General features: G+C 34.3%; 2 protein-coding genes and 1 long non-coding RNA gene across 3 annotated transcripts; 2 read left to right on the top strand and 1 right to left on the bottom strand.

Moving 5' to 3' along the window:
- The first annotated feature begins 12536 nt into the window (after nt 1-12536).
- Nucleotides 12537-13064, top strand: LOC121234323. The gene is made up of 3 exons (XR_005934367.1): nt 12537-12674; nt 12763-12855; nt 12957-13064. It is a non-coding gene; the product is annotated as an uncharacterized LOC121234323 (long non-coding RNA).
- A 204-nt stretch (nt 13065-13268) lies between these two features.
- LOC121234313 (calsequestrin-1-like) lies at nt 13269-13853 on the top strand. Its single transcript, XM_041130211.1, has 3 exons — nt 13269-13312; nt 13414-13486; nt 13634-13853. Exons 1-3 carry the CDS (start codon nt 13286-13288, stop codon nt 13789-13791), a joined length of 258 nt encoding a protein of 85 aa, XP_040986145.1. The 5' UTR covers nt 13269-13285; the 3' UTR covers nt 13792-13853.
- Nucleotides 13854-15129: 1276 nt separating this feature from the next.
- On the bottom strand, nt 15130-21123 carry LOC121262804 (nucleoside diphosphate kinase B-like). The gene is made up of 4 exons (XM_041165454.1): nt 21025-21123; nt 16588-16669; nt 15840-16071; nt 15130-15244 (listed from the first exon to the last, which is right to left on the bottom strand). The coding sequence occupies exons 1-4, from the start codon at nt 21121-21123 to the stop codon at nt 15130-15132; spliced, it is 528 nt and encodes a 175-aa protein (XP_041021388.1).
- Between the last annotated feature and the right edge of the window lie 488 nt (nt 21124-21611).

Below are 21611 nucleotides of genomic sequence, written 5' to 3'. Positions count from 1 at the left end.
GAGTGTTTGTGTGGACAAGAAACAACGAATGAACAATACGTATTTATGTTTGCATTCAATAGGCGTAGTCTAGGGTTACCAAGTCATTACCATCAACATTATAATTGTTTTTTTATTTTTATTTTTTCATTTGAGAAAGGTTAGCATTCATTTTCTTTCACCATTTGTTAAATTTTATTATGAAAAATTTTATTTGCAAATGGTGTAGAGTGCACACCCTTCACATAGTTGACTTAACATAAATTGATTTGTAAGATAAATTTTAAAATTAAATCTATTATAAATGAATTTTGCCTATAAGCAGTGTGCATAGAGCGTGTGTCCTGCACACCAGCTTATAAATAAAATAATTTTTCATTATAGTTGACAATTGGAGTTGATGGTTTTAGTACATCAGAAGAAACGGAAAGAAACAATTGTTTTATTCATTTATTTTTATTATGTATTCCATTTATCTTTTCAGGTCATCGAAGAGTCAATAAGAAGAATGATCACTGCTAATAGATTTGTAATAATTGAGGGGAGTGAGGCTGGAGGTATTAGATGGTGTTTAATAATTAACATGAAAACGTCAATTGATGAGAGAGAAAGACATCTGAATGTTTTAATTATATTGTTCGAATGTTTAATTACTTAATTCACGTTACATACGAACGTTATGTGAGTACGTGCAAATGCTTGTACTCAATGCCAGATACATGCGAACGTTATGTTCGTATATTCAAACGTCTCTACAATAAATTTTTTATAATTCGTACCAAATAATATATTATATATACACTATACTTATGCTCTATGCACTAATATATATACTATATATATTAGTCTAGTGTTATTAATTAGTTTAATAAAGTGTAATTAACAACGAATTTGGTTTTCTAGCATATTATAAGCTGATAATATATGTTATACCAAATACTCTATGTACTAGTATATAAGTTATGCTAGTACATAAGTCACTATGCACTTGTCTACATACTATACATATTAGTCTAGTGTTGTTAATTAGTTTAATAAAGTGTAATTAACTACTAATTTTGTTGTCTAGCAAATTATAAGCTAATAATATATGTTATACTAATAGCACTATGTACTACTATATAAGTTACACTATAAGAAAAAAAAATATTTGTGACATTTTTTTTGCGACAAAAATGACTATTTGCGACGAAAACAGACTAATTTTAGCTGGAAATAGTCATTTTACTGGAAATAACTGGTCGTAAATAAGCAATTTTCTTATAGTGTTATACTAGTATATAGTGCATTAGTATAATATATATACAATATATATTAGTCTAGTATTATTAAGTAGTTTAATAAAATGTAATTAACAACTAATGCTATGTACTAAGATATTATAAGCTAATGATATATGTTATACTAATACCATTATGTACTAGTATATAAGTTATACTAGTACATAGTGCACTAGTATAGTATATATACTATATATACCAGTCTAGTGTTGTTATGTAATTAATAACATTCTTATTAGTAATTAATTTTATGTACTAACATACTAAAAGTGAATAATATCTAAATATGTAAACCACTATGGTTATATAAACCACTATTGTTTAGAAAATATATAAATATGTGAATTACGTTCGAACAATACAAATCTACGTTCAGACATTTTGTATTGACGTGCGAATGTGGATTTACACGTGTGAACGTTTTGAAAAATTTGGCGGTATCTTTTTCTGCATTATTTGAAAGAGAAATTGATGATATTTATGTTAGAACGTATATACTTAATGCTCTAACGTAGATGCATATACATGCGAAGGTAAAGATGAGATGTGCGAATGAGAATGGAAAAATGGTGGGATCTTTCCCGCGTGAATTAGGGGTCACACATCTGTGAAATCATCAACAAAACGTGTGAACGTTTTGAATTATACATTCGAACTTAATCTACGTGATCTGTGCTTGTTTTGAGATTATTAACATAATGTTTGCACGTGAAATATTGTACATTTGAACATATGTGAGTGTTAAAAATTAGGCGATTTTTTCAGCGGGAACCAAAATTTCACGTAACATGCGAACTTATATAATGATGTTCAAACTAACCAGATATTTGATGCGGTGACTTTTCATTTAACTTGTCACTGCAATAGCTCGAGAATGCCTTGAATACGTTATCGTTTGAGTACGGAAGATCTATTGCAGCGACCATACAAGTCTGGGGCATTTAATCTTTGCCTTCCTCACTTGGAGAATTCTACTTCACTAAAATAGACATCGAGTGAGGGAGAGAGAGTGAGAGAGAGCGTTTGAGAGAGAGGGAGAGAGTGACAGAGAGAGAGTTAGTGTGAGAGAGTGTTAGAGAAAGGGAGAGAGTGAGAGAGAGTTAGAGAGAAATGAGTTTAATATTGTGAGGTTAGCATTATATTTTTTTTATTTATTTTGAATACTGTTGTGATTTTTCTATATATTATTTAATTTGTACCGACTAGTATTGTGTTTTTGTTTGAAAGATTATTTCTTGGGGATTTTTGAAGCTTGGTATTTGTTGGGGATTAATATTGTGAGGAAATTGCTAAGTGTATTTCTACATTTTGTTGTGAATGTTGTTGTGAAAATGTGAGTATGTGAATATGTTTGGATATTGTGAATATGTTATTTGGATATTGTGAATATGTTATATAATTGATTGTGAATATGTTTAGATATTGTGAATATGTTGTTTGGATATTGTGAATATGTTATATAATTGATTGTGAATATGTTACATAATTGATTGTGTGAATATGTTGGGTATTATGCAAATTATAAGTAAATAACTTAACTATATATAAACTATAATATACATATAATAACTATAATTAATAATAAATTATTAAATATTCCTACCATTGTGAGGTTTTATACCATTATATTATTAAATATATATATAAATAAAGAAATTAAAATAATCTTCAAGAAAGAAGTCTTGAACCCACCAAATAAGTAGAGAATGAGAATAAATAAATATACTTATTTAAAATAAAATAGAGAGTAAATAAATAATGATCAAATAAATGCTTAATTAGAAATTATATACTTATTTTCTATACAAATAAATAACTCACTCAATTAAGTATAACAATTAAAATTATAATGGTATATTAACAATGTCTTAAGATATATAATAACAATTAAAATTATAATTTAGGAATAATAATCCGAGATCAATCATTATAGTATTTCTCATAGGATAGCCCCAACCAATTCAAGATCACTATAAAATACTTTGTTGCCTGCTGAAAAATCTAAAGTTTCGATTCCATAACTATTAATTTTTATTTTTTTATAAATTAACAATATCAAACAAATAGTAGTGTTATATTGTTAAACTAGAGAGAGATGTAAGAATATGTGAACAAGCTTCCTATCTTGAAGACAACTAGGGAGAATGATCTTAAAGACATGTCTCATATTCCATTGAGTGAGTGTTTGTGTGGACATGAAACAACGAATGAACAGTACATATTTATGTTTGCATTCAATAGGCGTAGTCTAGTGGTTACTGAGTCATTACCATCAACATTAGAATCGTTTTTTATTTTTATTTTTTCATTTGAGAAAGGTTAGGATTCATTTTCTTTCACCATTTGTTACATTTTATTATGAAAAATTATATTTGCAAATGGTGTAGAGAGCACACCCTCCACATAGTTGACATGGCATGACTTGATTTGTAAGATGAATTTTAAAATTAAATCTATTATAAATGAATTTTGCCTATAAGTAGTGCGCGTAGAGGGTGTGTCCTGCACACCGGCTTATAAGTAAAATAATTTTTCATTATAGTTGACCATTAGAGTTGAAGGTTTTAGTACATCAGAAGAAAGGGAAAGAAACAATTGTTTTATTTATTTATTTTTATTATGTATTCCATTCATCTTTTTAGGTCATCGAAGAGTCAATAAGAATAATGATCGTTGCTAATAGATTTGTAATAATTGAGGGAGTGAGGCTGGAGATATTAGATGGTTTGTTTATTTGATATGGATATTAATATATTATTCCCAAAACAGAAAACGTGATGGAATATATGTATAAGTATTCTTGTCTAGGTATTTTTTTAATACAAAATTTATTCCTCCTTTCAATGACATCTAGAGAAAGGAATCCGGCACCTTGGAAAGGAGGGTTTTTTTCTTGGTGAATCCAGCACCTTGGGAAAGTTACTATGACATAAATTGAAAGAAAATAAGAACAAAGATTTGGGAGTGATGTAAGATGCCAATCAAGTTTTTATCCAAATTTAAGGACCTCAAGTGTAAGTGATTATAAGAAATAGACCCTATAGCATTTACAAAGTATACAATGATGCCCAAAAACTTCACATGGATGGAAAAAAACATTATAAGATGTATTTTATGTAAATCTAAAAACTTTTCAAAAGAACACACGGCACGCAACAATATCTAAACAGAAGCGCCCAAAAACTTCACGTTTCTCATGATACAAAAGCTCAAGAAAAAGTTTTTGGGCGTTCTATGCCTATACGCCGGTACATAAATATATATTTGGCGGCGTTTGCATAAACGCCGGGAAATTAGAGATGATTTGGCGGCGTTTATATAAGGATAAGGCTTACGAGAGGAATAGCTAAATACATAGCTTACAGATAAGACTAGATGAGAAAGGACTGTTTCCCCCTCTTCGCTTCGCTCGTCTCCCCTCAGGGAAGAGACTACTACTGCAACAACAACAACTGGAACAACTTTCAGCTAATTCCGTTTCCCCCTCTTCCGTCTCCCCTCGGGGGAGAGACTACTACGCAGGAAACTACTGCACAAACTGACAGCGGAACTCGAACTCCTTAGTTACCTTTCCGAAAAGCTAAGGACTGGCTTGCCTGGCAAAGGAACTCCTTATTGCACGTTCCGTTATGTTAAGGGTCAAGAATCCCGTGCTGCTCCTCACCTTCACGCCTAATGTCTGCCCCCTTTGGAAACAGTACGGTCTACTCATCGTAGCCGGTACCCAAGCCTCACCGGCTCTCGTGAATCCAACAGCTTCTTTAGACAACCATTGCCGTCTTGTCTTCAAAGCGCGATACATAGGAGGTAACCGCTCAACGCTGTTACTAGTCCTGTACGAACATTCCATCAGTTAAAAGTCTGAAAGATGTCGCTTGAAGTCTCAATGGTCACTTACGATATTATGTGAATCAACAATCAGGAAGTGACTGACCCATGGGTATGGGGCAGGAACGATCTCACACTGTTTCGTATTCCTTCATAGTTCTAGCTCTACATTAGGGGGGGCTCTATCTATCTAAACTAAAGGAGGTACGGACCCCTCCCGGTACGATGCAGTTGAAAAACGTAAGCCGGTTTCGGCAGTTATATATATGCCGGAACAATAATCTTTTATAGACATTTCATTTTCACGCCAATAATTAAATATACATTTGCCGGCATCTGCTTAAACGTCAGTAAAGTAGAGAGCATATAGCTGCATTTATATTAGCGGCACTTTTAGATATGCCGGAAAAATAGAAAGTTATCGACGTTTATGAGAGAACGTCGGTAGTTAAATATACATTTGGCAACATTTGCATAAATGTCGCTAAAGTAGAGTGGATTTAGCGGCGTTTATATTAGCAGCGCTTGTAGATATGTCGAAAAAATAGAAATTTATCGACATTTCATTTTTACGCCGGTAATTAAATATACATTTGTAGGCATTTGCATAAACGTCAATAAAGTAGAGCGGATTTAGCAGTGTTTATATTATCAGCGCTAATAGATATGACGAAAACATGGAAATTTATCGATGTTTCATTTTTATGCCAGTAATTAAATATACACTTGTTGGCATTTGCATAAGTGTCAATAAAGTAGAGAGAATTTAGCAACGTGTATAATATATTATAGGCACTTATAGATATGCTGAAAAAATAGAAATTTATCGACATTTCATTTGTCACGCCGGTAATTAAATATATATTTGTCTGGGTTTACATAAATGTCAATAAAGTATAGAGCACCAAGCCGCGATCTATAATTTGTTTTTTAGGTTATTATATATGGGAAATCTATTTGATATTTATTAGGTAAATTTGGAATAGGTCACGGGCCAAAAAATTTTATTACGACGAGGCCCGAAAAATTTACGAGATGAGATTTGGTTAGTTTAGAATTTAAGTTGAGACCCATTAATATTTATTAAATAGTTAATTCAAAAAATTTTAAACAAGCCGAATAGATTGTGGATTGTGATAACAGACCAACTCACTTGTTAATTCTACACAAAATCCATAGAAATAGACGTAGGCCCAAATACTTAGAAATGGCTCAAAAAGCCCAAGCCATGGGAACCAAGAATCGGACTCCACGTACGTCTCCACATTCATGCATGTACGTCTCTAGCTAGGGTTTTATCATGCCTTTTTTTTTTTTTTTTTTTTCCTTCTATTCGTTACACACACAAACCCTCCCGCATAAATCACCTTCAACCTAAAGAACCAATTGCCGCCTACTAAGTTGCAGTGAGCTTCCAAGCACTGCCCAAGCCCCACATCGAGCTAGCCACCCTCTACTGCGAACAAAGTGTGCACCGCGGCGCTGTCCAGCCGTAAAACAAAGTGTGCACAGCGGTTGGTCTTTGCCTAGACGTTGCACCCCCGCCTCTGCCCACGTCCAAACTCTGGCCCAGTTGCACTGTGGCCTCTGCCTAGGACCACTGTAGACTCACGCCACCAGCCCAGCACCGCCCAACACTCCGTTGTTTCCCTCACCAAAAACAGAGTGCATTCCACACCGTGAGACACAAGCCAGCCACCCTACGCCGCCAGCCTCCTCCACGTCGTGCCACCTGACAAAGATCAACGCCGGTCATCTTCATGCCACCCTTAAGCCACCGGGTTCCTCTCGGTAAGCTACGGTCTTCTCTCCGTCTCTCTCTCTTTCTCTGTGTGTGTCTCTCTCTCTCTCTCTCTCTCTCTCTCTCTCTCTCTCTCTCTCTCTCTCTCTCTCTTTCTCATCACTTTCTTTCTCTCTCACCCCCATAGTGCGCTGCCGCAGCTCCCAGCTGCGCCGCCGTGGAATTTCACCTACCGCCGCTCGTGGTCCTTGTGGTAAGCTCTGCCGCGCAATCTCATGTGCTAGTTCATGGTTTGGTTTTGTTTTGTTTTGTTTTGTCTTTTTTTTAATTAATTAATTTATTTTAGTGATTAAGAAAATAATTCGAAGTATTTTTTAATGATGTTGTGGATTTTTTTCCTTTTTAAAAAATATTTAACTATACCAAAAATTGAATGAAAATAAATCAGAAAAAATAGGAAAATATTTTTTGCCTTGTTTATTTTGATTGGGCTTGATACTAAGATTAGCCTATCATTTATGTGGGCCTTCGTCATTGTGATGCGCAAATTTTTCCTGAGATGCAATGATTCATTTGCAATAATTCATTTCGATACAAATAGTATATATTGTAGGTCTTCTAGCTAGATCAGTTACACTTAATAATTTTGTCAATCCCAATTCACTTTCTTTTTTCTTAACAGATCCATCTTAATCCTAATGTAACTTTATTTCTTAGTTTTCCAACTACACTATATTTGACTCAATAGCAATATGGACAAGACTAGTTGGATGACAATGCGTCGAAATACGAAGGAATATGTTGATGGTGTAATGAGTTTTTAAAGTTTGCAAGTAACAACATGGGTATTGATGGGCTAATTTGTTGCCCATGTAAAAAGTATTGCTTGTCTAAGTATTTCAAAGTCGATATGTTGCACAACCACTTGATTTACTATGGAATTTGTCAGAGTTACACAATTTGGCACACTCATGGTGAGAAGGTAAATTTGTCGCCTAATGTTAGTACTAATACCCCCGTGAATGATGAGCAAAGCCAAGAAGGACCTAGTGAGATGCATACAATGTTGCAAGATGTTTTTTCTATGTTTGTACCTGGAGTAGTTGGAGGTGGGCTTGAAATGGGTGTGGAAGCTGAAGCGGTAGATGAGAATTCTCAAGGTCCCAATGAAGGTGTTCAAAAATTTTATAACATGTTGAAAAATGATGATGAGCCATTATATGAAGGGTGTACAAAACATAGTAGGTTTAGTGCTATTGTACGTTTGTGGAATATGAAATGTTTAGACGGATGGAGTAACAATATCTTTACAGAGCTTCTTGAATTTCTAAATGAGCTACTTCCATCGGGAGCATCGTTACCTAAAAATACATGTGAGGCTAAAAAATACATGTGTGACTTAGGGCTTGAATGCGTAAAAATCCCAGTATGTCCTAACGGTTGTATGTTGTTTTGGAAGAATAATGAAAATAAAGAAACATATATGTTTTGCCAAACTTCAAAATGGAAGCAAAATACTAATACAGATGGAAGGAATAAAAGAAGCCCAACAAAGGTTTTGCGTTGGTTTCCTTTGAAGTCAAGATTGCAAAGACTTTTTATGTCATCGAAAATAGCTTCACACATGAAATGGCATGCTGAAGGTCGAACAGATGATGGTGTATTACAACATCCGGCCGATGGGATGGCTTGGAAGACGTTTGACTCACAACACAATGATTTTGCATCTTACCCACGCAATGTTAGGCTTGAATTAGTCGTGGAGGATTTAATCCTTTTGGTAATATGAGCATTTCTCACAGTACTTGGCCAGTTATGATCATACCTTATAATTTGCCTCCTTGGATGTGCATGAAACGATCGACTTTCATGTTATCATTGATAATTCCAGGCCCATCTTCACCCTCTATGAAAATAGATGTGTACCTTGAGCCTTTAATAACAGAACTGAAGGAATTATGGGAGGTCGGATCATCGACCTACGATGCCTGCTCTAAAAGAATGTTTACGATGCGTGCAGCCTTGATGTGGATAATCAATGACTTTCTGCATATGGTGATTTGTCTGGATGGAGTACGAAAGGTTGATTTGCGTGTCCTTGTTGTGTGGATAATACGTGGTCTAAGTGGTTAAAACATAGAATAAAATTTTCATATATGGGACATAGAAGATTCTTACCGATGGATCATAAGTGGAGAAAGCAAGCAAGTGCATTTGATGGTACGAAAGAAATTAATCATCCGCCTGTTGTGCCAAATGGAGATGACATTATGAGACAATTAGAGAATGTTGAATATGTTGCTGACATGCAGAAAAGAAAAATGACTAGTGAACACGATCTTGACATGCAATCCATATGGAAGAAGTGCATTATTTTCTTTGACCTACCATATTGGAAAGGAAATTTGTTATGACACAATCTTGATGTAATACACATAGAGAAGAACGTTGTTGATAATATAATTGGCACATTGTTGACCATTGATAGTAAATCAAAAGTTAATTTGCAGGCACACCTTGACTTAAAAGAGATGGGTTTGCGACCAGAACTTCATCCTATTCCCAAAGCTTCTAACAAGACATATTTACCTCTAGCTTCTTTCACAATGAGTAACGTGGAGAAAGATGATTTATTAAGGATTATTAAAAATGTAAAGATGCCAGATGGTTATACCTCAAACGTTTCACGTTGTGTTAAACCTCAAAAACGTGCTATGGAGGGTATGAAGAGTCATAATGGTCATATACTGATGCAACAACTGCTACCAATTGCATTGCGCAAGTCTATATCTAAGAAGGTTGCAGAATCATTAATAGAGTTATCTGCATTCTTTAGAGGAATTTGTTCCAAGACGTTGCGAGTAGAAGATTTAAATCGATTCGAGTCTAGAATACCCTACATACTGTGCCAATTGGAGATGATCTTTCCACCTGAATTCTTCACTATTATGGTGCATTTGACTGTGCATTTAGTTGTTGAATGCAAGCTAGGTGGGCCAGTTCATTATTAATGGATGTATCCTGTAGAGAGGTATGTTATAATTAGTGTATCTAATATTAATGATTTGTACAAAACTATGGCACAATTTCTTTGAAAATGATACTAGATTTGTTATCATATTAGGTATTTACATCAACTTAAATTTCATGTACGTAACAAAGCTACACCGGAAGGCTCCATTTTTTAAAGATACTTATTGGAGGAATTGTTGATGTTTTGTTCTCGTTATTTGGAATCCGCACAGACAGTATTTAATAGACCATCTAGAAACCCTGATGATTCTAGGGGGAGGTTGTTGATATTCATCTTGATATGAAGTCATTGACTCAGGCGCATTGATATATCCTCTTCAATGTCGACGATTTTATTCCATTTCGCAAGTGAGTATTCCATTATTAAATTTTTAATATGTACTACTCAATTTTTACTTTTATTTTTAAATTTGTTGGTGTAATTTTTGGATTCATTTCTAATACCATGTGAGTATATAGGATCCATATGGAAATGCTAAGGATGACATTTAACCAAAATGAATTATCGGAACACAATCTACAAAAGAAGCATCGAGACGAATTTTGTGAATGATTTCGGGACTATGTAAGTTCTACATTGCATCTACTAGTACATCACACATACATATAACTCACATTACATTTAGTTCATTATAGTCACTCTAATAGATTTTGTTGTAAATAAATTCTCAGGTTGTGAATATGGATGATACTTGACAAAATGAGTTAGGTCGAAAAATTGAATTACATTCTAAAGGGCTTGTACAGACAATAAGAGAATTTAAGCGAATTGTTGTAAATGGCACCAAGTTTCGTACAAAAAATTTTGAAAATGGGAGGACAACTCAAAATAGTGGGGTCAGTGTATGTACAGAAGATGGATCTACTTGGTACGACGTGATAACACGCTTAATTGAGGTGCAGTATTATGATGGATCTCGATACATACTATTTAAGTGTGACTGGGTAGATATGTCTCATGGTAGAGGTTACAAGGAGGACAACTTTGGTTTTAGTCTTGTGAATTTCTCGTGTATAATACATACTGGGGAGCGGATTACTGATAATCCGTTCGTATTGTCGTCGCAAATTTCTCAAGTATTTTATGTTGCCAATGAAAGAGAACCAAACTGGGTTGTTGTTGTCAAGACAAAATCAAGAGATACATATGAAATTGGTCAAGAAGAAATGACAGATGATGAAGATGAATACATATTCAATGAGCGAAATAACCCCAGAATTGATGATATTATTGATGTAACCACTGATGATGTTGTGTGGGTTCGAAAAGACATAGAAGGAATAACAATAGATCTCACTTGATCATTAATGATGGAAATCCAAACTTGATGCATTAATATTAATGCATCTACTGGTATATTTTTTTTGTCACTAAGGGCTCGTTTGTTTTCAGAGATGAGATGAGATTAAAGTTAAAAAGTTGAATAAAATATTGTTAGAATATATTTTTTAATATTATTTTTGTTTTGGGACTTGAAAAAGTTGAATTGTTTATTTTATTTTATGTGGAGATTTGGGAAACTTGTAATGATGAAATGAGATGAGATGAGATGAGATGTTTCCTGAAAACAAACGAGGCCTAAGTTTGCATTTGTAGTATTGAATTGTAATAGAGTTATTTTTGGGTTTTTTTTTTTTTCCTTTTTGTATTTCTGATGCATTTTTTTTTAATCTTTGATGTATTAATTTCTTGGACCGGTAGAATGGCACCAAAAAGGAATACAAAGACTCTAAAATCACTCTTGAACAATAATTCATCTACAACTTTACCATCATCATCAACACAAAATTTTCTCCATCCTCGAGGAAAAGAGCAGGCATTTTGCACTAACTCAACCTGCATTACAACCACTTAGATCTACACTTAGAGCAAGGGGTTCAGGCTCGTTAAGAGTGAGCAAGCATCTCCTACCATTGATGAGCAGGCCTCACAACCACCTAGATTTGCACATGGACAAGCTCGACAAGCTACATTCACACAAAGTGCTGAACATACATCATCTTCCATTGAACCTTCATCACAGTCAGCTGTACCCACACATGGAGGAGGCCAACCATCCACTTTCACACAAGAAGGGCTGCCACCATCCTCCTCTGCTCAAGAAGGGGCACACTCACATACAAAGGACCACAATGACTACATTGACCCTGAAGATCGCCATGTCACCATCATTGGTAAATTTAACTTTGTCAGTCATATTAATAATTTAATAGAACTAGCAATCTCTTATACAAATTCATATGCAGATGTTAATGGCAACAAAAAGGAAAGGATATTAAACTCCATCAATGATATATGGTACTTGCCAAAAGATGAATTAATTGAGATGGATCTCAATGCCATGTGTCATCCCATGAATTTAAAATCTTCAAAGGTAAGAAGGTTTACTGGAAAATTGGTGAGGGATCCGACAATTGGGACCAATGAATTTCTCAGATTGGAGGTTGGTGCCTCAACATTTTAAGGATACAATGTGGGACATTATTAAGGTATTCAATTAAGATTATAAGGTTTTGAATTATAATCTATTTAATGTTTGAAAACTACTTTACATGATACTAATATTGTTGACATTTGGTATTAAATGTAGTCTAAATTTATGGTTCCCAATGATAAGCTTGAGGCGTTCCACTCGTTTATAGAAAGGGATATGGGGAAGAAATGAAAAGATTATAAGCTCGAGTTGAAGAAGACGTTGCTTAAAGCAAATGATACCTCTGCTGCAACAGTTGTGGCAAGGGCAGATCCCAATAAGGTTAACTTGAGCCAATTGGTAGATTTAGCAACGACTTGGTTTGATGAAAAATGGAAGGTAACATTTAATATTTTCTTATAACGTTTTGAAATATGTTACAAGTAGTACTCACAAAAATGATGTCACAAACATTTTCTTAATGTAGGCCAAATCTGAAAAAAATAAGGAATGTCGTGGAAAGCAAAAGGTGGTTCACAGCATAGGCTCCAAAAGCTATACCCGATATGCTAGTGAGTGGGTATGTAATTGTATGTCTTTAGTATTCGTTTGGTTTTGTTTTCTCATGTAGTTTTTGATCTACTTTCCTATATATATTTGAACTCTTCAAGTAATTTACAGGAAAAAAGGACCGGAGCCTTGCCAAGTCGAGCACAATTATTTGTAAATACCCACAAACGTAAGGAGGACACACATTTGAATAATGAAACGGAAAAAATAGTGGTATGTCTGATTTATGCATTTACTATTTCTTTTCCATCTTATAAAGTACCTTAAGCATATTCGTGTATTTTCTTTATGTTTTTCTGTAGACTGAAATGGAGGAGCTCCTTACCCATGACCCCACGTCTAGACTAGGGGGTACTGGAGGAACTATGACTTGGGCTACTGATAATATTTATTCCAAGGTCATGGGCCCAGAATGTCACGAGTTAACTGTGTTCAAAAACATGTTTTATGGCTACATTCAAGCACAAGTTACTAAAAAAATAGTTTCATATGAATTAGTTTCAGCTTTATCTATTACAAGTAATTTTATGCATTTATCTTTGAAATCATCATTGAATGTTGTATCCAGATTGAAGGGAGAAATCCTCTGGAAGGAATATCTCCAAATGAACTTCAAAAATTACTCGCACCAAATCAATCAGGTGATTTTTATGTTTTGCAACATAATTGAGAGAAAACATTGATTGCAATTAATATGTCAACTTTAATGCTGATCTGGATTATTTTATATGATATAAATGAGTTTGTACTATGAATTTTTTATTGAATGTATGCATATTATTTTGTAGGTACCATTCATAATGAGAATGGAGAAAATAGGAATGACAATGCAGAGGAACACAATAAAGATGAAGAAGTGGAACAGGATGATGATGATGATAATGATGATGATAATGATGATGATAACGAGGGAGATGACATGAATGATGATGATGGATATGATTGATTTCTGTTAGTTTTCAATTGTCGTTTAAATTCTTTTTGCATTTGAATTCTTTAGGGATTTAAACTATGTTATTGATTAGTGTTTAGATCTTCCCAGCTACTCTCTCATCAAGACAATGCAGCAACTATTCAACTCCTTTGGTGTCTTTTTGCATTCGAATTCTTTACTGATTTAAACTATGTTATTGATTAGTGATTAATCTCCATATTTGAAAGAGGTATCTAGTACACACGTTGGCATGCATCAAGTTCTCATGATCATCTCATGATGAACAACATCCATGTCTATACATATGCGTTTTCTTGTGTGCTAAGGATGACAAGGAAAGGAAAATGATTTGTATTGTTCCAAAACCTGCAAGTTTCGTGTAAATTTTTTTAAAAAAGAGAAATCCACTCGAAAAATCCACATGATCTTAAATTTATATGTAATATGAGTCCGCGTACGTATTACATACTCATCCAAACTTTTTGAATATTACAAAGGTGGTGGTCAGTTTATGGCATGTGGTTCCGTCCATAAATATATATCATATTTACAAGGCACACTACAAGAAATAGGGCCTTTTGCGGTGCCAAAAATCGCTGCAAACTCAAAATCGTTGCAAATGACCTTTCGCAGCGATTTATGCTGCGCCAGTCATTCGTCACTATTGTTGACTCACTTAAAAATTAAACCAGCGAAACCCAAAAATGGTCGCAAAAAATTTTTATTTGCAGCGATTTTTTTCGTTGCTAATATTAAATTACGCCGTAAATAACGTTTATATTTCAACTCTTTATCGCTACAAAAAAGTATTTGCAGCGTTTTATATCGTCGCAAATACACAAAATATCGTTGCAAATATCTTCATATTATTTGCAATGTGTTAAAAAATTGTCGTGAATAATATTTTTTGCACAGTTAAAATCGCTGTAAATAAGATTGTCTCTTTTCCAGCGAGTAATTTGCAACAGTTAGGCGCTGCAAATAGTCTTGTTTGACGAAAAAACTATTTCCGACGAGTACAGTTCGCCGGAAATGATGTTTCAGAAAATATAAAAAAAAGAAATGCACATACACAGCCTTTGGGAAGAGATATCAAGCAAACAATTCCTGCTAATGTTTTCATTCAAAAGGGCTTCCATTGCAATGGTCATCAGAAGCAGACCATTTAAAAAAAAAAAAAAAATTACTCAGGCAAGCCCATAATCAAATAACTTAAATTACTTTGTGTTTATTTAATAAGCATGTATAAAGTAAAGTTCCAAGGAAGCAGGTATAACCAAGTCAAAGTCAAAACTTCATAACCAGCTCATCAAAACAGTAGTCATAAATATAAATGAGTGAGGATAACATTCACTTGTAGATCCAAGGGTAAAGACTGCTCTCCCAGCTAATAGTTCTTTCAGGGAACCATAGAGCAATTTCTTTCCTCCCACTCTCAACTGAATCACTTCCATGAATAACGTTCCTGCATAAAGTAACTTAAGCATTAGACGTTTTCCAATCTTTAGGTATCACTAATCCAATTTCAAAGTAGAATTACTCAAAATTCACTTTCCATTTCTGTATTAATTTTCCTAGCTTCAAAAAATTCCATCAGAAGATGTTCTAAAGTAAGAGGAATACAAAGCATATAATTTGCTGGGACCATAATTTTCTTGATCCGTAAAGGAAAATTATAAAAAAAAAAAAAAAAAAAGTTCTCAACCAGAATAAAAGATTACGGGGTATTGAACACATTTACATGATCACAACCCACATTGGGAAATTTTGTTCACATCAGAAACAATACAAGTACAATTTTTTTTCTTGATAAGTAGAAGCCAAGTGAACAAGTTCAAACAAAACAGTACTTTAAGACCATTAATGCCTACATGAGATGACCATTCTTTATCAACAAAACAAAACAGTACATTAAGACCATCAATGCCTACATGAGATGACCATTCTTTATCAACAAAATGCGTACTGGAAATCATATAAGACCATGACCAAATTTTGCAAGAGAAAGACACAAACCTTGGTATTTTGAAAAGTATTCAGTTAAAGGAAGATGAAATTACCTCCCAATTTCAACTGCAAAGTCACCACGGATGGTTCCAGGGGCGGAATCCGAAGGATTTGTAGCTCCAATAATCTTTCGACCAATTGTCACAACATTCTTACCCTCCCAAACCATAACAACAACAGGACCAAAAATAATGTATTCAACCAACCCATTGAAAAAGGGCTTTGCAGACAAGTCCGCATAGTGCCTTTGAGCAAAAGAACAATCCACAGTGATGAGCTTCAAACCTAAACACAGATTACATTTACTCAACTACAAAAGAAGAAAGGAGCTCCATTATTCAACAGCTACCTTTAATTCATACTCGGTTTCAGCCCTAATACTTTCCCTAAAATTTGAGCAAGTTAAGCATAAATTTATAGAAACTCATTTTTTTGAAAACGCGAAGAACATTCGATGCAACTATTCTTTTTGCTAATCATAATGGAGTTTTTTGCACGTCTACTATAGAAATTGATGTTTAATTTTTTTGTTCATTTCAGGACAGAAGAAAGAGAATTATGGGATTCCAATGACATTCAACCAAAAACATGAGCATGTCAGATTGAACCCTCTAAGAGTAGACCACCTATGGCATAACTATCATTTCAGACTCTCATGCAAATTATGCAATTAGGGTCTACATCTAATTATAGATGCACATATTGGAAATCGTCATATGTAAAGCTTACAGGCACATATTACTGCCAACCCATAAGTACTTCACAGCTCATATTAACGATGAATGATCGAAAAGATCTTACCTTTCAAATAGAAGCCCTTCTTCTCAAATCTGCTAATGATCTCACCAACTTGAAACACTGATAAATGCTTTACAAAATCAAGCTGTCTCGATTAAACAAAAGGCAGTTGCAAGATAGGTACCAATGTTGCAACTGCCCAATCACAACCCAACGGCTTCACCATTCAACCCAATCACACAATTGTAAACTGAACCACATTTTACACTTCACACAATAGCTATGTAATCTTGGTTTAGAATCAAGATAAGGCCCATGAGTCACTTGGAAGTCTCGATAATAAGTTCATTTCAAGAGAGGCTAAGCTTCTTGGTGAGGTTTCATGGTGTCAAAGCATGAATTGTGGTCTAATGCTTGTCCACCACATTTCCTACATTAAAAGTAAAGTAGAACCATGAATGAAGGCAATTCCGATGAAGAAAAATAGGGAAAATCTAAGGGAACACAGGTAAAACCAAAACTAAGTTTACCTAGTATTTACACTTCAGACAGTTATATACAAATGGCTAGATGAAAACTGATTTTGACAAGAAGTTTATTATGTATGTCTTGATTTTTTCAGTACTCTAGCATGTCCCAAAATGATAGATGTAACTAAATTGAATTTACATAGGAAAGGGAAAGAACAGGGGCTGATTAGAGACCCACAGCCACCACTGCTGCTCCCTTTGGAACAACATCAACAAATTAAAACCCAGATAAAAAAGAAAACTGCATCTAACTAATGCTTGGAGGGAGAATAACCTTGGCAAGGTTAATACAAAAGCACTATATCGGTACTTGGGGGTGGAAGTTGTCTGGCCACATCATCATGGGTAGAGATGCTTGAAGAGCAGCAAATGAAATAGAAGAGGAAGACTTAGAAGACCATAAAATGGCAAGAAGAAGATGATTTGGAAATAAGGGTTTGGAAATCTTACCTTGGGGAAGTTCGAATATGTCGCGGAGATCAGTGGAAGGAGAGGGCACTACAAGAATTAGGGCCTTTCCCGGCGTGGGTTGTGCTCGAGGTGAGGTGGCGGGGTTGCGGGCGACGGACTGTGCTTACCGACATGGGCTATGCTCGAGAAGGAAGAGTTGGGGAGAGAGAAGGGGAGGGAGCAGGGGGAATTAGGGCTGGAGGGAAATGACAGGAGAACGAGCGGGCATTTCAATTTTATTAGCTTTTTGTGGCGTTTCCATATCGCCGCAGATGCCTAAACCTCGCCAGAAATATGAAAAAGTCATTATCAACCAAAACAATATCGCTCCAAACACGCATTTGTGGTGACTAAAAGTCGCCGAAAAAAAACTTAAAATCGCTGTAAATAACCACTTTCACAATCGCAGCGATTAACTAAGCAGCGATTAACGAAGCGTCGCAAAAAGAATTTTAATATTTCGGCGAATTTTTTGTCGCAAAAATTGAAAAGTCGTTGTAAAAGATCAATTTTGCATTTGCAACGATTTTGTCCGTCGTAAAAAGTATAAAAATCACCGCAAAAGATAATTTTCCTACGTGATGTAGAAAACCCTCGACGACGTGAAAAATCGCTGCAAATAATAGCTTTTTACGGTGATTTTATTTGCAACAAACCTAAAATCGTCGCAAAAAGCCTTATTTCTTGTAGTGGCAACGTCGTCCTTAGTTTTAGGGAATTCTATCATGGCAAGGCCTTCATGAAGCCTAGCTAGTTCGTCTTTGTAGAATTGATGAATGCCAGCCATTGATCAAGTGATTTCAGTAGTGGTACTGCGTGACTTTCTGCTAAAAGAAAAAAAAAATTGCAGGTCCATAAAAATGGAAAGCATTTTGGTGAAATAAAATTAAGGCCCCGATCAGGGAGAGGCCACATGGGCAGTGACACCCTTTGAGTGAAAAAAGATTTGCAAATTAAAGAGGTAAGACTGCTGTCATGGAAAGAAAGCTAGTAGTATGTGTTTCTATTTCTGGGTTGGTACTGTTGGGATTACCAATATATGCCTCAGTTTCACTGCAAGCTGTACAAGACTAGTTACCCATTCATTGATTGAGTGAGAAAAAAAAAAAAGAAAACAAAACTCTTCTAGGATTAATATGATTTTATTTTAAACTTATTTCATACAAATAAAATTTCCTTATTGTATTATCAATAAGAGTAAAGTTATAAAATGAATAGTATTAAACTTATAAGCTGATATAGTTCACGTTGCTTGAAATTGAAAATTCTTGTGAATATGCTCTAATTAAAGGAAAATGATACTATGTCGCCTAAGTTTGCCATCCCAATTTGAATGCTAATATATATATATTTTTTTTTTAAATTCTTAATAATTAAATAAGTAACTATTAGTGAATTGATGTGTTTAAAAAAGACATTTTAAATATATTTAATAATGCTTTTAAAAACAGAAAAAATTAAAAAAATGCAAAAGCACAAGGAATGCCGAGTGATACACGCTGGGCGGCATAGTAACACTATCCATAATTGGAACATGGTTGTGGAACTACTAATTAATTATAGTATAAGCAATTAAGTATATTCATGATCTAACTATTAATTATAATTACTCTAAGACATAAACTAGTATATATATTGATATAAGTTATTTTTAAGTACGTCATGAAAGAACATTTAGCAATTACTCTATTATATACACTAGTACATATTCTAGTATTAAGTATATGTAAAATTGATTAATAGTTTGTGATACTATAAATATATTATGACATAATTACTAATGCTTCTACAAGCTGTATATTAGAACATAAGTTATATACTTCAATATAAGTATATGCTATATATATATATATATATATATATATATATGATTACTATATAAATTAATTCTATAGAGTTAATTAATACTTACTTTAGATTTGAATAACCGATATCGCACCGGTTACTCCCCTAAACCGGAACTTCTGATTATACTCGTTTTGGTCCCGTTCAGTTCGATTATCTAGTTTTAGAATAGTATTAGTGGATTATATAGTTAATGTAACTATACCATAGTGATATATAATGCATTATATAGTAATATAGTATTAATATAACTACTAATACTACAGTGATTTATATAGTTATTTATATTTAGTGGATTACTAAGAGTATTAGTATTAGTATATATAAATATATATAATAATATCATATAGTGATATAGTATTTGATTATGTATGTTAGTGATAATATGTTTGTGATAATATGCATGGCCACCTATACGTTTGTAGAATATGATGGTTACATATATATACTTTGATATGAATGTACATGATCAAGTGTATAGAAATATATTTATAAAAAAGAATATATATTATAATTTATTATGCTATAAAATTTATTTATCCTAATATATATAGTTTATATTAATAACATATGATCAAATTTTCAACTTTAAGATAAAAAATTATATAAAACTATATACAATGTAACGAATTACATTAAATCATATCAATTTATAAAATTACTGTTATATAATCTCTTTGTGATTAAAGTAGTTATTTATTTTTATATAGCTTTTTCATATTTTACAGATAAGTGTTTGAAATATATATATTAAAACAGAATAAATGACGCATAATTTAATTTTGAAAATTGGCGGCATAAAATCTAGCACTAATTTTCATTACCACTTTTCACCTTGGCGCCGAATACTGGCTCCAAACAAAACTTCAATATTCACTTGATTTCTTTTAAATGCATTTCAGAGGTGGGTGTGCGGCAGTAGTGGAGATGGGAAGGCTATGGGGCAGTTGAAGCACATCGGTCATGTCGATCTCCTCTGATTCTTAGTGAGTGCCAAAATTCTTTTGCTTCCCATATATTTTACAGATCTTCTCTTGCATGAGATTTTTCGTTCCATGGCAGATGAATAGAGTTTTAACATGGCTGCCCATAATTTTACGATCTTCTCTTCTGTCGAGCGGCCGCCCCATTTCTTCTCGTGTCCAGCTTCGCGAGCGTCCAGAGGTGTACACAGGTAAGCCCCTAATTTACTGAGATCTATTGTTATTCTATCACTCCAAATATGCGTTCTGAATGGGATGCTCTGATTTGCATTCAGTCAAAAATATTTCTTCTGCTAATGGATTCGTGTGGTTGTATGTTGGATACTTATGAGAAACAAAGGAAAAGGAGAGTACCTGCAGTCGCTGGCAATGAGAGCGAGGCCACTCGTACTAAAGCCGTCGCAGCAGACGATAACTAGCTATTTGAAGGAGGGGAAGGACTCGGCAAGGAGGGCCAGATCGTCGTCCGTGACGGACATGCTCTGGGTTTGGAATGCAGGAAATTTTGCATGATATCTTGCTGAACATACTCTGCTCTGGATGGTAAGTTTTCTTTCCTTTTTCTTTTCCTTCTGTTAGACGATAACTGGGTCGGCCATGAGAGACCCGGAAATGGGGCAGATAAACTCCTTCCTTGCTTTCTAGTAACCGTTTGGGTTGTACGGGCTTTTGAACGACGAACTTTGTCATACCTTCTTGAAACTACATTCTCGCTTTGTCAATCCCGCGACATTCAGTCCAGCATCATGGATGAACCAGAAAGGAATTGCAACAAATGTTGATGAAAGCATATAGCTTTCAAGTGAAAATAAATTTAGAGGAACACAAGGTTGTGGAACTCAAAGTAGTTGGCTTTGTGAAATACTGATTTCCTCATGGTAGAAAGCTTATCACTATTATATTGTTTCCAAACTCTTATGCGATCTTCGAAGGTCCTCTTGGATCTCTGCTTTTGATGAGCAATCATGCACAAGATGTATTCGATACAAGGAGTAAAAGAATTCCTCTATTTCTGTATTAATAAAAAGCTTACATGGAACCTTAATCTGATTGATCATCATATCTTTGATCAAAGTTTAAACTCTTACAGGTTTTACAATTTTACCTTGCAAATTAGCAAAGTCTCTCTATTTTTTTATTTTTTTCTTAATGAAACCCCTCAGACCCCTGCCTCCAGCTTCACTTTCTCCCAGGTGCTCCAAGTCGATCCTCTCTTTTCTCCAACCGTGTATATGAGAGATTCTTTAGCTTCGAGGATGGGAAAGGAATGGACTGCTTC

The sequence above is a fragment of the Juglans microcarpa x Juglans regia genome, chromosome 1D, assembly GCF_004785595.1.
Source record: "Juglans microcarpa x Juglans regia isolate MS1-56 chromosome 1D, Jm3101_v1.0, whole genome shotgun sequence".
NCBI lineage: Eukaryota > Viridiplantae > Streptophyta > Magnoliopsida > Fagales > Juglandaceae > Juglans > Juglans microcarpa x Juglans regia.
Note: the sequence above shows the minus strand (reverse complement) of the source record. Positions and strands in the feature narration are given on the sequence as shown.

Bases quoted from the DNA above. Each gene is read 5' to 3' on its own strand.
- LOC121234313 (XM_041130211.1), top strand. From the start codon at position 13,286: ATGTTTTATGGCTACATTCAAGCACAA. The intron at 13,313-13,413 runs GTTACTAAAAAA...TGTTGTATCCAG, and splicing joins ATGGCTACATTCAAGCACAA to ATTGAAGGGAGAAATCCTCT. The intron at 13,487-13,633 runs GTGATTTTTATG...ATTATTTTGTAG, and splicing joins ACTCGCACCAAATCAATCAG to GTACCATTCATAATGAGAAT.
- LOC121262804 (XM_041165454.1), bottom strand. From the start codon at position 21,123: ATGCTTTCATCAACATTTGTTGCAATTCCTTTCTGGTTCATCCATGAT. The intron at 16,072-16,587 runs GTAAGATCTTTT...ATCTGTGTTTAG, and splicing joins GAAGGGCTTCTATTTGAAAG to GTTTGAAGCTCATCACTGTG. The intron at 15,245-15,839 runs GTAATTTCATCT...TACTTTATGCAG, and splicing joins TTTGCAGTTGAAATTGGGAG to GAACGTTATTCATGGAAGTG.